The 14,622-nt window shown below is 41.7% G+C and overlaps 1 protein-coding gene and 1 pseudogene across 3 annotated transcripts in view; one reads left to right on the forward strand and one right to left on the reverse strand.

Moving 5' to 3' along the window:
• Nucleotides 1-14,622, reverse strand: part of LOC129037488 (probable palmitoyltransferase ZDHHC11B) — a 67,201-nt gene that overhangs the window by 28,750 nt on the left and 23,829 nt on the right. For all 3 annotated transcript variants that reach the window (XM_063664624.1, XM_063664625.1, XM_063664626.1), the window contains 3 exons: nucleotides 13,333-13,367; nucleotides 5,988-6,075; nucleotides 1,212-1,246 (listed from right to left, as the gene is read on the reverse strand). In XM_063664624.1, coding sequence (XP_063520694.1) covers nucleotides 1,212-1,246; nucleotides 5,988-6,075; nucleotides 13,333-13,367 — 158 coding nt within the window. The remainder of the gene's footprint in view (nucleotides 1-1,211; nucleotides 1,247-5,987; nucleotides 6,076-13,332; nucleotides 13,368-14,622) is intronic.
• LOC129037072 (signal peptidase complex subunit 2-like) lies at nucleotides 1,772-3,901 on the forward strand (annotated as a pseudogene).

Consider the following 14,622-nt stretch of genomic DNA (forward strand, 5'->3'; position numbering starts at 1 on the left):
TGTCAGCCATGTCTCTGGGCATATGTCCACTGGGCCCTCCCTGGTTTGGCCATCTGGCCCCCCTGAGCAGCATGACCTACTGGAATAGTGGCAGAGACCCCAGAGGTCCTGGGCCAGGACAGCTGCAGCTGCTGGGTGCCCAGAGAGGATGGGGCTGTTCTGTGCAGGCTGGTGCGGGCGCTTCCCCAGTGGGGCCAGCTAGGACTCCCTGCAGTGACGAGAGGAGTATGGCAGGCAGGGTGGGGACTGGGATGTCAGGTGAAGGCAGGAAGGAGGCTGTGTCAGTGTGAGACAGAGTGCATGAGTGTGCATGTGACTGTGTGCGAGTGTGTGTGTGCACGCGTGCCTGTGTCTGTGTACCTGGGGTGGTATGAGCCAATGACTCTTACCTTTCCATTTTATTTTATTTTAGATCGTATTAAATGGTTCTAGATGAAACTTATTGTAGAGTGTAGGAGTGCAATATCTAAACCCTGAAACTCTGGGAAATATTGTATAAAGTTGCTTTTTAAAATATAAAGTTAATATGTGTTCATTTTATGGAAAGGAAAATGAAATAGCAAACAAAGAGTAAATAATTTACTCAGCATCATGTGTGAGTAGATTTCTTATCACTCTATGTTCTGTGAGAACTGTATCCTGTACTTGAGATTCTCTGGGAAGAAGATGCATTTGTCATGGCTGCACAATTTTATTTCATCATGGGAACAGGGTACCCTTTAGAATGTGTGCTTAAAACTGGATCATGGTCCTCTTTATAAGGGTCTTCTTTCAGCTTTGTAGTTTGGAGGGTGAAAAAGTGGTGTGCAGTTGGGCTGGAATTGTGCAGTGTTGGGGCAGAGCTGTCATCAGTGGATGTATTTAGAGTTGAAATGACAAGATCTGACTCTCAATGAAACACTATTAGAAACATTAAAAAACATTCAGGCTCACAACATTACATGTGTTTAAAGAAAGAAAATAACTACGCTTGGCCTTATTTTTGTGCATAAGTTCAAATGTTAGTTATAAAGAATTCTATAATTTTTTCAAGTAAGATCAGTGCAATAAGCTCCATGAATGGCTACCAATGTTGAGTGAAGCATGTCTATTTTCCATTATGTCATCAGATTATTTGAACACGTTAAGTAGAGGACATATTTTGCTAAGTAATTTGAGTTAAGGCAAGTGTACAGACAGATAAAACATTCCCATTAAACTTACAAACTTACCCAAGTGTAGATGTACTCGGGGCATCATCTGCTTCCTGTGGGGGAAAGGCAAGCAAAATTCATAGGATGAACAAAGACCTTGTTGACTTTAAACTTATTCTTAAACGAAATTCAAGTTCATTACTAGTCAGTTCTGAGTAATGGTACTTCAAGGTTGCCTGCATCATGGAATAGGATTTCAGTGGTGGCACAGCACCCTTCCTCCCAATCCTTGTATTATGGGCTGAACTATATCCTCCTCCAAATTCATAGGTTGACATCCTGACACCCAGTACCTCAGAATGTGACTACATGTGGAGACGGGATCTTGAAAGAGGTAACTGATGTTAGATGAGGCTATTAGAGTGAGCCCTAATCCAGAGTGACTGGTGTCCTTTTATGAAGGGGAGATGATGACAGAGACACAAACAGAGGGAAGACTGTGGGAGGACACAGAGAACAGGTGGCCATCTACAAGGCAAGGAGAGAGGCCTTGGGAGAAACCAACCCTGCAGACGCTGCTCTGGGACTTCCAGCCTCCAGATATGTGAGAAAATACATTTCTTGTTCCAACACCCCATATGTGGTCCCAGCTTGTGGAAGCTCTAGCAAAGAAAAACACCTGCTACATGTGCACACACATGTTGTTTTCAGTGCTCTTGGGTAAGAACCTGGGAGTGGGAGTGCTGGGTCATATGATAAGTACATGCTCAGCATCTGAAACTTTGCCAAACTGCTCGCCAATGTGGCATCATTTTCCATCCCCATGAGCAACGGCTGAGACTTCCAGTTCTCCGATGTCTTCACTAACACTTGATATTGTTCATCTTCTTTTTAATTATCTTTTTTAGAGACAGAGTCTTGCTTTCATTGCTCTTGGGTAAGAATCTGGGGGTGAGAGTGTTGGGTCATATCATAAGTACCTACTCAGCATCAGAAGCTTTGCCAAACTGCTTGGTGATGTGGCATCATCTTCCATCCCCATCAGCAATGGATGAGACTTCCAATTCTCCCACATATTCACCAACACTTGGTATTGTTCATCTTTTTAAAAATTATTTTTTTTAAAGATAGGTTGCCCAGGCTGGTCTCCAACTCCTGGCCTCCAACAATCCTTCTGCCTCCTTAGACTCCCAAAGTGCTGGGATTTCAGACGTGAGCCACTGGGCCTGGCTTATCTTGTTAATCATTTTTATTGCAGCCTTTCTAACATGGGTGCCATGCTATCTTATTGTGGTTTTAGCTCGTGGATCCCTGATGGGAAATGATGTTGAGCACCTTTTCATGTGCTTTGTCATTCATATTATTGCCTTGTGGAAGTTTTGTATTCAAACCTTTTGCCCATTTGAAAACAGAGTTTTCTTATTACTGAGTTTTGAAAACTCTTTCAATATTCTGGATACAAGTATATGACTTGAAAATATTTCAGTCTGTGGCTTATATTTTCATTCTCTTAATGGTGTCAATCGAAGGGAAATTTTTAAATGCTTAAAGTCAAATTTATTCTTTTTTTCCGGAAATAGTGTTTTTGGCATCTATCAAAGAAGACACTGCTTAACAGAAGATCACAAAGATATTCTCTGGAGGGAGACTCAGAGGCGGAAAAGATGGCGGCAGCAGCTGCACGGGCTGGAGGAGGGGCGGTAGCACAGGCGGCGGTGGGGCTGGCGGGGGTTCCAGCTGCGGGACAGGCAGTGGCCGTAGCGGCATGTTGGATAAGTGGAAGATAGGTGATATGCCTGTAAAAACTGACAAGTGGGATGGATCAGCTGTGAAAAACTCTGGATGATTCTGCCAAAAAAGATACTTCTGGAAAAATATATATACATGGAGAATTTTTATGTAATTGACGGTCACCTCACCATCTGTACAATGTCCTGTTGCTTTGCCATAGTGGCTGTGATTTGGGATTATATGCATCCCTTTCCAGAATCCAAGCCCGTTTTGGCTTTGTGATGATGGGAATTCTGACCATTTAGACCTCATCTAAGGAGAAGATCATCTTTCTCGTGGCCCACAGAAAAGAGCCTACAAGAGTGGATTCTGATGCTAGTTGGGAGCTGCCCTCCAGTCTTAAAAGGTTTGATGGCAGATACACCCTGAAGCTCACCTTCATCAGCGGGAGAACAAAGCAGCAGTGGGAAGCCGAGTTCATCAAGTCTATGGCTGAATTTTTTTGACCCTAGTGGGAGACTGGTCATGGATGCATGAGCCTGAAATGTCCAGGCTCTATGACAGTCTCCCCATGGGAAGAAACATCAAATAGCCAATTCTAAAGGTAGCCCTCTTTCTGCTGGATCTTGCTGAATTACTGAACTGGGGGTTGGGGGAGATAAAAAGAACTTAAAATGGGTAAAGAACTGTTAAAAAGTCCATGTTTTGTCCTGAAATGTTAGTCTATTCTGGATACATAGGATTTTCTGACACAGCTATGAGAAGTTGTAGCTCTGATGTCTAGCTGTGGTAACCTCAGTATGCTGTTTGCATTATTTTAATTTGCTTTTCTGCAAAAGCATTTTTGCTAAAAGCTGTACAGACTTTTCCCTTTGTACCTACCAATACTTTATATACCATAGCTTTGTGCCATGCAGCATTTTAAGATTCAATTTTAAAAAATTATTAATGTGTCGCTGACTCTATTAATTTCTATTTCCACATGTGTTTCCTTGAAGAATTCAGGACACAACTCCTTCCGTATGACAGCTTTCCTTCACACACTATTTTTGTGGGTATGTATATATCTCACTTGGGGAAAACTTTAAAAACACATTTTAAAAACACGTAGCTTTTTAATTTGTTTGAAACAGACCTTCTGCCTGTTACATTTTGTGCTCTTAACCAATTTAAGAGGACAACTGTATATTTAGTGTTAAAAAAACATATTCTGTGAGTTTTCTAGGGAGGTTAAACGTTCCTCTCTATATATGAGGTCTCTGATTCTGCATTGCTCTCTAGGTGGTACTGAGCTGTGTGTGTGTGTTTGGCATGCGGTTATGCAGCTGCTGCAGCACACTCATTACAAGCGCTTCCATTTCTTCCCATTGCCTCGCCTTGGCACCTTCCATTTAAGCCAAACACCAGAAATGTAAGGAAGGGCTTGTTTCTGGAGTTTCCAGTTCGTTCCATTCATCTAGTCAGGGTGTCTTCTTTGGACAACGCTGTCTGCAGCCATGGGCCCACTCGAAGGGGAGGCGATGGACTGTAGGTCTGTGGAGCTCAGCACAGGGCTGTGCCACGGATGCAGGTATCAGTGAAGTCACGCTCATTTTCAGACAGAATTCTCCTCCCCGATGTGAACAATGAACCAACGGAGTTGTTTTCACAGGATTGTCCTGGAGCCCACGGAGATGCAGGCTTGGGATTCAACGTGATGCTGAGCGGATCTTCTCTGCTTCAGACCAGGCCTCATGTGGCTTCATGCAAGGGTGACTGTAAATCGTCATCTACACCGAGATGCTACAGAGAGACCGAGGGGACTCACAACTGCACCCCGGCAGCAGGTGTGCACCTGGACGATTGCAGGCAGAGAAAATCCTGTGAGCCCACGTGCCACACAGAGTGAGGGAAATTTGATGGGCGAGTCTGGGTGGGGACAGGCTGGGGGCTCGATCGGTTTCCACTGAGTGTGTCTCCAAATCTTCGCTGGAAGTGCAGGGAAGGGGCAAGGCTTGGACGCCAGCATCACTGTTCCTCCAGGCTGGCTGATCCCTTTTCATTTCCAAGTCTCAAGAGCCTGTTCCCTGAAGTCCTGGGGAAGTGTGGTGAGGCGACCCTGCCCCAACAGGGAAGGAGAAGACACCTGTAACCTCCAGAAGCTGGCCGCCTCACAAAGCCTGCTCAAATGGATTCCCGCACAGACTAGCACAGTGGCTCATGCCTGTAATCCCCCTGCTATGGGAGGCTGAGGCCAGAGGCTTGCTTGAGACCAGAAGTTCCAAACCAGCCCAGGCAACAGAGTGAGACCCCATCTCTTAAGAAATAAGAAATAAATTGGCTGGGTGTGGTGGCACATGCCTGTAGTTTCAGCTACTCGGGAGGCTGAGGTGGGAAGATCACTTGAGCCCAGGAGGTGGAGGCTGCAGTGAGCCATTATCCCACCACTGTAATCCATGCTGGGTGACAGAGTGAGATCCATCTCTAAAAAATAAATAACGACCCAGTAGAAACCGCTGGAAGCTGACCCCAGAGCAGGAACAGAAATATGTGGCCCTAAAGCTGGTAGCTACACAGGGCTTTTCCCGTGAAGGACGGACACAGAGTCCATGTAACACACACACACCATTCACACACGTATACATGTGACCACATACCACACACAAAACCACAGCCACATAACCACATATCCCCACATATGTGCACACGGGACCACACACACGTCTATTCCCATCTGTCTCCTACACACAGTCTTTCCTGAGCATTTTATTTTAAAACCACGGCACGTGGCTTCTGCCATGGCTACCAATTTCCCTCCATCCTTTATCACAGCACTGTCCCTCACCGCATGTTCTGGGCACTTCAGAGCCTGCCCTGGGCATCTGCCCATCACCGCAGCCTGATGGTGGCGCTCCAGTGCTGGGGGCTCCCGCTTTGGTACCCGTCTGGATCTGTCACCCACAGCTCCTCTCACTCCATCGCTCTTCTGTGCGCCACCCACCATCATTCCCATGTGAGCAGCACCCTTGGACACAGAGTGCTTCCATTCTGAATACTACCTTAACCTCAGCGTGGGGGACCTCGGACCACACATTCTGCACATGGCCCTGTCCTTGGGGTGCATCACTGGTGACTGCAACTTACCCGTGCCGTCGAACCCCCGTCCGGGTTTACTGAAGTGCAGAAGTGACATGGGCACTTGTAAATCAGCAGGGAGCTCTTAGCCTTGACTCTGGTGGGACAGGAAGGAGGAGAGAAACTCATCTCAGCTTTGTAGGGGGTGCTCAGGGTGGCACTGGAGGCTGCACCGCGTCGTGTCAGCACCACTGCTGTGGGGCGCATGTGTCTCAGAAACTTGTAGACCAGCAGCTCCTGGGAGGTTGTCTGAGTGCTGTCGAGTTATGCACAGTGGCAAACGTAAGAAGCTTCTCATGTAAAGGACTATGACTCTTTGCCACTGGGACGATGCAAAGCAGTGCCTCCACCCACCGTGTGAGACCTGCCCCGCACCAGTGCCTAAGACAGGTTCTGAAGAGTGATGGCAGATGGGAGACAGGTCTGATGTGCAGCTCCCACATGGAGAGACAGAACAGCATGTGGAGACTCATACTGTGGCCTTTCACTCCAGGAACCACCACAGCAGCATACCAGAAAAAACAAAAAAAGGCACAGAGCCTTTGGAAGATGCCATAAAGAATCTGACCAGCAGCACTTGAGTTCCAGATTTTCCCACTGAAATAATCTACACACATGAGAAGGAATCAAACAAGTAATCCTGGTAATATTATGAAACAGGGCTCTATTCCACCCTCAAAAGACCACACTAGCTCCCCAGTGAGAGATCCAAGCCAAGGAGAAAATCAGAATTGCCCAAAAGAATTCAGAAGGTTGATTATTAAACTACTCAAGGAGATACCAAAGAAAGGTGATAACCAACTTAAAGAAATTTAAAAATCAATACAGGATATAGATGAAAAATGCTCCAGGGAAATAGAGATCCTAAAGAAAACAGTCACAACTTCTGGAACAGAAGACAAACTAAGAGAAATAGAAAATGCAGTGGAAACTTTCAACAGCAGAATCTAACAAGTAGAACAAAGAACTTCAGAACTCAAAAACAAGCCTTTTTAAATAACCCAGCCAGACAAAGAGGAAAAAAATAATTTTAAAAAAGAACAAAGCCTCCAAGAACTTAGGGATTATGTTCAACAGCCAAACCTAAAAATAGTGTTCCTGACAAGGCAGACAAATCTACAGGTTTGGAAAACTTATTTGAGGAAATAATCAAGGAAACCTTCCCTGGCCTTGCTAGAGTTCTAGACATCCAAAGACAAGAAGCTCAAAGAATGCCTGGGAAATTCATTGCAAAAAGATCATCACCGAGGCACATAGTCATCAGGTTATCTAAAGTCAAGACAAATAAAACAATCTTAACAGCTGGGAGGCAAAACATCAGGTAACCTCTAAAGGAAAACCTCTCATATTAGCAGAAAATTTCTCAGCAGAAACTCTACACACTAGAAGGGATTGAGGTCCTATCTCTAGCCTCTTCAAACAAAATAATTAACAGCCAATAATTTTGTATTCAGCAAAACTATGTTTCCTAAATGAAGTAGAGATAATGTGTGTTTCAGAACAACAAATGCTGAGAGAACTAGCCACTAACAAGTCAGTCCTACAAGAAACACTAAAAGGAGTTCCAAATCTTAAACAAAACCTCAAAATACACCAAAACAGAACCTCCTTAAAGCATAAATCTTACGGGACTGAGAAAACAGTAACACAAATTTAAAAACCAAGGTATTCAGGCAACAACTAGCATGATCAATAAAACAGTACCTCACATCCAAACGCTAACACTGAATGTAAATGGCCTATAAGCACCATCTAAACAATACAGAGTGGAAGAACGGAGAAAAATCCACCAACCAAGTATCTGCTGTCTTCAAGAGATGCACCTAATGTATAAGGACTGAAATAAACTTAAGGTAAAGGGGCGGAAAAGATATTCCATACAAATGGAAACCAACAGCAGGCAGGAGGAACTATTCTGATACCAGACTCAACAGACTTTAAAGCCACAACAGTTAAGAAAGACAAAGAGCAACATTATACGATGATAAAAGAATCACTCCAAAAGGAAAAATATCACAATCCTAACTATATATGCACCTAACGAGGGACCTCCCAAATTTATAAAACAATTCTTACTGGACAGAAGAAATGAGACTGATGAAAACACAATTATAGTGACGGACACAATACCGCACCGATAGCACTAGACAGGTCATCAAGACAGAAAGTCAACAAAGAAACAATGAACTTAAACTATATCCCAGAACAAAAGGACTTGACAGGTATTTACAGAACATTCTACCCAACAACTGCAGAATGTACATTCTTTTCATCAGTATCTGCAAGATACATCATATAACAGGCCACAAAACAAGTTTCAATGAATTTAAGAAAATCAGAATTACATCAAGTATTTTTTCAGACCACAGGGGAATAAAATTGGTATTTAACTCCAAAAGGAACCCACGAAATTACACAAATATGTAGAAATTAAATAATGGCTTCTGAATGATCTTTGGGTCGACAATGAAATCCATAGGGAAATTTTAAAGTTCTCCAAACTGAATAACTGTCACAAAACTTATCAAAACCTCTAGGACACAGCAAAAGCGATGCTAAAAGGAATGCTCACAGCATTAAATGGCCACATCAAAAAGACTGAAAGAGCACAAACAGACAATCTAAGGTCACACCTGAAGTAACCAGAGAAACAAGATCAAATCAAACCCAAACCCAGCAGAAGAAAAGTAATAACGAACATCAGAGCAGAACTAAATGAAATTCAAACAAACAAACAAAAAAACAAAAAAACCACAAAAGATACATTAAAAAGCCAGTTTTCTGAAAAGACAAACAAAATTGATTGAACATTAGCAACATTAAGCAAGAAAAGAAAAGATCCCAATAAGCTCAATTAGAAATGAAATGAGAGATAGCACAACTGATACCACAGGAATACAAAAGATCATTTAAGGCCAACATGAACACCATTATGCACACAAACTAGAAAATCCAGAGGAGACGGATAACTTCTTGGAAATATACAACCCAGCTAGATTAAATCAGGAAGAAATAGAAACTCTTAACAGATTAATAACAAGTAGTGAGATTGAAACAGTAATAAAAAAATTGCCAACTAAAATATCCGGGATGTATTCACAGCTGAATTCTATTAGGCATCCAAAGAAGGACTGGTACCAATCTTATGAAACTATTAGAAAAGATAAAGAGGGAATCCTCCATAAATCATTCTATGAAGCCAGTATCACCTTAATACCCAAACCATGAAAGGACATAGCAAAAAGAGAAAACTACAGACCAATATCCCTCATGAATATAGATGCAAAAATCCTCAACAAAATACTAGCTAACCAAATCAAACAGCATAGCAAAAAGATAATAACACCATGGTCAAGTGGGTTTCATACCAGGTATGCAGGAATGGTTTAATATATGCAAGTCAACAAATGTGATACCTCACATAAACAGAATTAAAAACAAAAAATCAGAGATCATCTCAATAGATGCAGAAAAATCATCTGACAAGCTCTGCCATCCCTTTATAAATAGAACACTCATCAAAATCAGCACAGAAAGGACATACCTCAAGGTAATAAAAGCCCTCTATGACAAACCCGCAGCCAACATTATACTGAATGGGAAAAGTTGAAAACATTGCTCCTCAGAACTGGAATAAGACAAGGATGCCCACTTTCACCACTTCCTTTCGACACAGTACTGGCAGACCTAGCCAGAGCAATCACAGAAGAGAAAGAAAAGGCATCCAAATTGGTAAACAGGAAGGCAAATTGTCCCTGTTCACTGATGATATGGTCGTATACCTAGAAAACTCTAAATACTCATCCAAAAAGCTCCTAAATCTGATAAATGAATTCAGTAAAGTTTCAGGATACAAAATCAATGGACACAAATCAGTAACATTGCTGTGTGCCAACAATGACCAAGCTGAGAATCAAATGAAGAAGTCAACCCCTTTTGCAACAGCTGAAAAAAAAAACAACTTAGGAATATACCTAACCCAAAAGGTGAAATATCTCTACATGGAAACCACAAAAACCTGCTGAAAGTGAACATAAAAAACGCAAATAAATGGAAACACATCCCAGGCTCGTGGATGGGTAGAATTACTATTGTGAAAATGACCGTACTGCCAAAGCAATCCACAAATTCAATGCAATTCCCCTCAAAGCAGAATCATCTTTCTTCACAGAACTAGAAAAAACAATCCTAAAATTCATATGGAACCAAAAAAGACCCCAGATAGCCAAGGAAGACTAATCAAAAAGAACAAATCTGGAGGCATCACATTACCTGAATTCAAACTATACTACAAAGCTACAGTTATCAAAACAGCAGGGTACTAATATGGAAATAGGTGTGTAGATCAATGGAACAGAATAGAGAACCCATAAATAAAGCCAAATACTTACTGCCAATCGATCTTCAACAAACAAACAAAAAACATCAAGTGGGGAAAGGACATCCTATTCAATACATGGTGCTGGGATAATTCACAAGCCACATGTGGAAGAATGAAGCTGGATCCTCACCTCGCACCTTTTACAAACATCAACGGAGGATGGATAAAAGACTTAAATCTAAGACCTGAAAGCATACAAAAATCTACAAGATATCATCAGAAAAACTTTTCTAGGCATTGACTTTGGCAAAGAGCTCATGAGAAAGAATCCAAAAGCAAATGCAACAAGAACAAAGATAAATAGATGAAATTTATCTTAATTTATCTTTATTTTAAATAAGTACCTTCTGCACAGGAAAAGAAGTAATAAGCAGACTAAATAGAACCCACGGAAAGGAAGAAAATATTCACAATCTGTACATCTGACAAAGGACAAATATCCAGAATCTAAAAGGAACTCAAACAAATCTGCAAGAAAAAAACCAAATCATCCAATTGGGTGTGGTGGCTCATGCCTGTAATCCCAGTCCTTTCAGAGGCTGGGGCAGGCAGATCACTTGAAGTCAAGAGTTCAAGACCAGCCTGGCCAACATGGTGAAACTTGTCTCTACTAACAATACAAAAATTAGCTGGGCATGCTGGTGGGTGCCTGTAATCCCAGGTACTTGGGAGCCTGAGGCAGCAGAATCGCTTCAACCCAGGAGGCAGAGGTGTCAGTGAGCCAAGATCATGCCCCTGCACTCCAGCCTGGGTGACAGAGTGAGACTCTGTCTCAAACAAACAAACTATAAAACCAATCCCATCAAAAAATGGGCAACATTCATGAAGAGACAGTTCTCAACAGAAGATATACAAATGGCCAACAAGCATAGGAACAAATGCTGAACATCACTAATTAACAGGGAAATGCAAATAAAATCCACAATGCAATACCACCTTACTCCTGGAGGAATGGCCATAATTTAAAAAATAAAGAAATAACAAATGTTGGCACGGATGTGGTGAAAAGGGAACACTTTTACACTGCTAGTGAGAATGTAAACTAGTACAACTACTATAAAAAACAGTACGGAGATTCTGTAAAGAACTTAAAGGTAGAAGTATCATCTGATCTAGCAATCCCACTACTGGCTATCTACCCAGAAGAAAAGAAGTTATCTTATGAAAAAGATACTTGCACCCACATGTTTATAGCAGCATAGTTTGCAATTGCAAAAACATGAAACCAGCCTAAAACAAATCAGTGGATAAAGAAAATGTGATATATATTTGTGATCTGTATATATGTAAATCCCATGGAATACTACTCAGCCATAAAAAGGAATGAAATATCAGCACTCACACAACCTGGATGGAGTTGCAGACCATTACTCTAAGTGAAGTAACGCAAGAATGAAAAACCAAACATCGTAGTATCTCACTTATAAGTGGGAGCTACGCTACGAGGATGCAAAGGCATACGAATGATGTAAGGGGCTTTTGGGACTCAGGGGGAATGATGAGAGGAGGGTGACAGATTAAAGACTACACACTGGATACAGCATACATTGCTCGGGTGGTGGGTGCACCAAAATCTCAGAAATCAACACTAAAAATCTTTTCCATGCAACCAAACACCTTGTTCCCCAAAACTATTGAAATAAAATAAAAATAAAAATTATAACTAGGCCTGGCGCAGTGGCTTACATCTGTAATCCCAGCACTTTGGGAGGCCAAGGCGGGCAGATCATGAGGTCAGGAGATCGAGATCATCCTGGCTAACAGGCAGAAACCCATCTCTACTAAAAATACAAAAAAAAAAAAAAAAAAAAAAATTAGCCCTGTGTGGTGGCCGGCGCCTGTAGTCCCAGCTAGTCGGGAGGCTGAGGCAGAAGAATGGCATGAACCCGGGAAGTAGAGCTTGCAGTGAGCCACGATCACACCACTGCACTCCAGCCTGGGTAACAGAGCGAAATTCCATTTCAAAAAATAAAAATAAAAATAAAAAAGTTATAACTATATAAGCAAAGAGTATTGGAGGATATTTGTATAACCTTAGAGTAATGAAGCCTTTTTAAAGCAAGACAAAAGGAAATGTTAACAAATTTGGCTTCAGAAAAGTTCACAACCTCTACACTGTGAAAGATCCCATAGGGTTCCTAGTATGCAAAGAGCTGTTACGTTTGATAATCCAAATAGCCCAACTGTTGAACGTTAATTCACACAACAAAAATTGTAAAATGGTCAAAACATGAAAAAATGTTCAGTCGTAATTGTAGTAAGGAAATGCATATTAAAATATTATATATTTTCTTTGAATAAAACTAAGCACACTATTAGTATCTCATACTGAGAAGAGCGACAGCGTTGAATGAAGTGTGAACTGCTCCACCCTTTTGGGAAAGTCGTCAGAAAGAGTCTGTGAAGATTGAAAATGCGCGTGCCCTTTGACTCTTAGCTTCCAAAATAAAACGAACTGCACTGCACAACACTGGCTCAAAGACGCTTCTTGAAACCCTGTTTGTGAAGCCAGCCCTGGCCCTGTTGGGTGGGGCTCTGGGGTCAAGGCACCCCCAGTGCTCCCATTTACTTAGCACCTTGACTCAGGAACAGGTTGGACTCTCAGAGCTTACAATTTCTACGAAATGCTATTAGAGATCATAAGAAATACATTCAGACTCACAACTACACATGTGTTCATGGAGAGATGTAGAAATAAATAAGTGGGTCTTATTCTTGTGTGTTAGTTTAGATGTTAGTTATGAAGAAGGGAGTGAAGAATGTAGTTTCTGCAAGTAAGACAAGCACATTGAGATAGATAATTTGGTATAATTTAGCAACATTAACCAAAACTATTTTATCTTCTACTGCATCATCCCATGATTTCAAAATGTCTCATCATAGGTGAATTATTTTCCAAAGTCATTTGAGTTAAGAAAAGAATACAGCTATTCTTCAGAGTGACCAAGCTACTGCAGGAAGCTTGCAACTTACCCCTGTGCAGATGAGTCCAGGGCGCCATCTCCTTGCTGTGGGGAAAATGAAAATTCGTCACATGAAAAAAGAAGTTGTTGACATGCAGCTGATTCTTACGTAAAAGTCACGTCTATTATTCCTGGGTTTTGAGGAATGGTACCTGGAGTTCTCTTGGGTCCTGAGTTTAGATCTCAGAACCACTTACGTGTGCACGCGTTTTCATTTCTCTCTGGTGAGGAACTGGGAGTGGGATTCTGGTCATATATTAGACATTTATCTTTTAAAGAAATGCCAAACTGCTTTCCAATGTGGTAGCACTTTACACCCTCATTTACCTCCCACTAGCAAAAAACGCAGGAGACTTGCAATTTCTCTACAACTTCACCAACCCTCGGTGGTGTCTGTCTTTTTGATGACAGGCATTCTCCTGGGTGTGTGCTAGTGTCTGATTGTGGTTTCACTTTGCAGCTGCCTGATGTAGAATGATGTGGAGCATAGTTTTCCATGTGCTTATGTGGCATCCATGTAGCTATACATCTACATCTACCTTGGTAAGGAGTTTGTTCAAATCTTTTGCCCATTTTTTAGATGTATGTATGTATTTTAATTTATTTTTGTAGAGATGCTCAGGCTGGTCTTGAACTCCTGGCCTCAAGCAATCCTCTTGCTTGGCCTCCCAAAGCACTGAGATTATAGGTGCTTCCCATTGTGTCCAGCCCTCTTGCCCATTTGAAAAACTGGGTTTTCTGTTTATGTTTTTGTTTGTTGTTTTTTTTACAATTGCACTTTGAAAGCTCTTTGTGTCTTTGTGTATTCCGGACATCAGTTTAAAACTTGAAAATATTTTGTTTTGCGTGTGGCTTGCACAGGAACGAACACCTGGCTTTATTGTGCTTCGCTTTACCGCACTTCACAGATACTGTGTTTTTTCACAAATTGAGGGTTTGTGGTGACCCTGGTCCAGCAAGTATGTCGGCGCCATTTTCCCCACAGTGTGTGCTCACTTCAAGCGTCTGTGTAAGCAGCTTTTAGCAATAAAGCACTTTTCATTCAGATACATAGTTTTAGACATAATGCTGTTACACACATGTCATGTAAATAACTTTTATAAGCACTGGGAAACCAGCAATTCATGTGACTTGTTTTACTGAGATGTTCACTTTGTTGTGGCTTTCTAAAACCAAACCTGCAATATCTCTCAGGTGTGCCTGTATTTTCATTTTCTTTAATGGTGACTTTTGAAGAGCAAATATTTTCAATTTTGGTAAAGTCCAAACTATGATTTTTTTCTTTAATAAGCAGTGATTT

This window comes from Pongo pygmaeus, chromosome 4 (genome assembly GCF_028885625.2).
Source record: "Pongo pygmaeus isolate AG05252 chromosome 4, NHGRI_mPonPyg2-v2.0_pri, whole genome shotgun sequence".
NCBI lineage: Eukaryota > Metazoa > Chordata > Mammalia > Primates > Hominidae > Pongo > Pongo pygmaeus.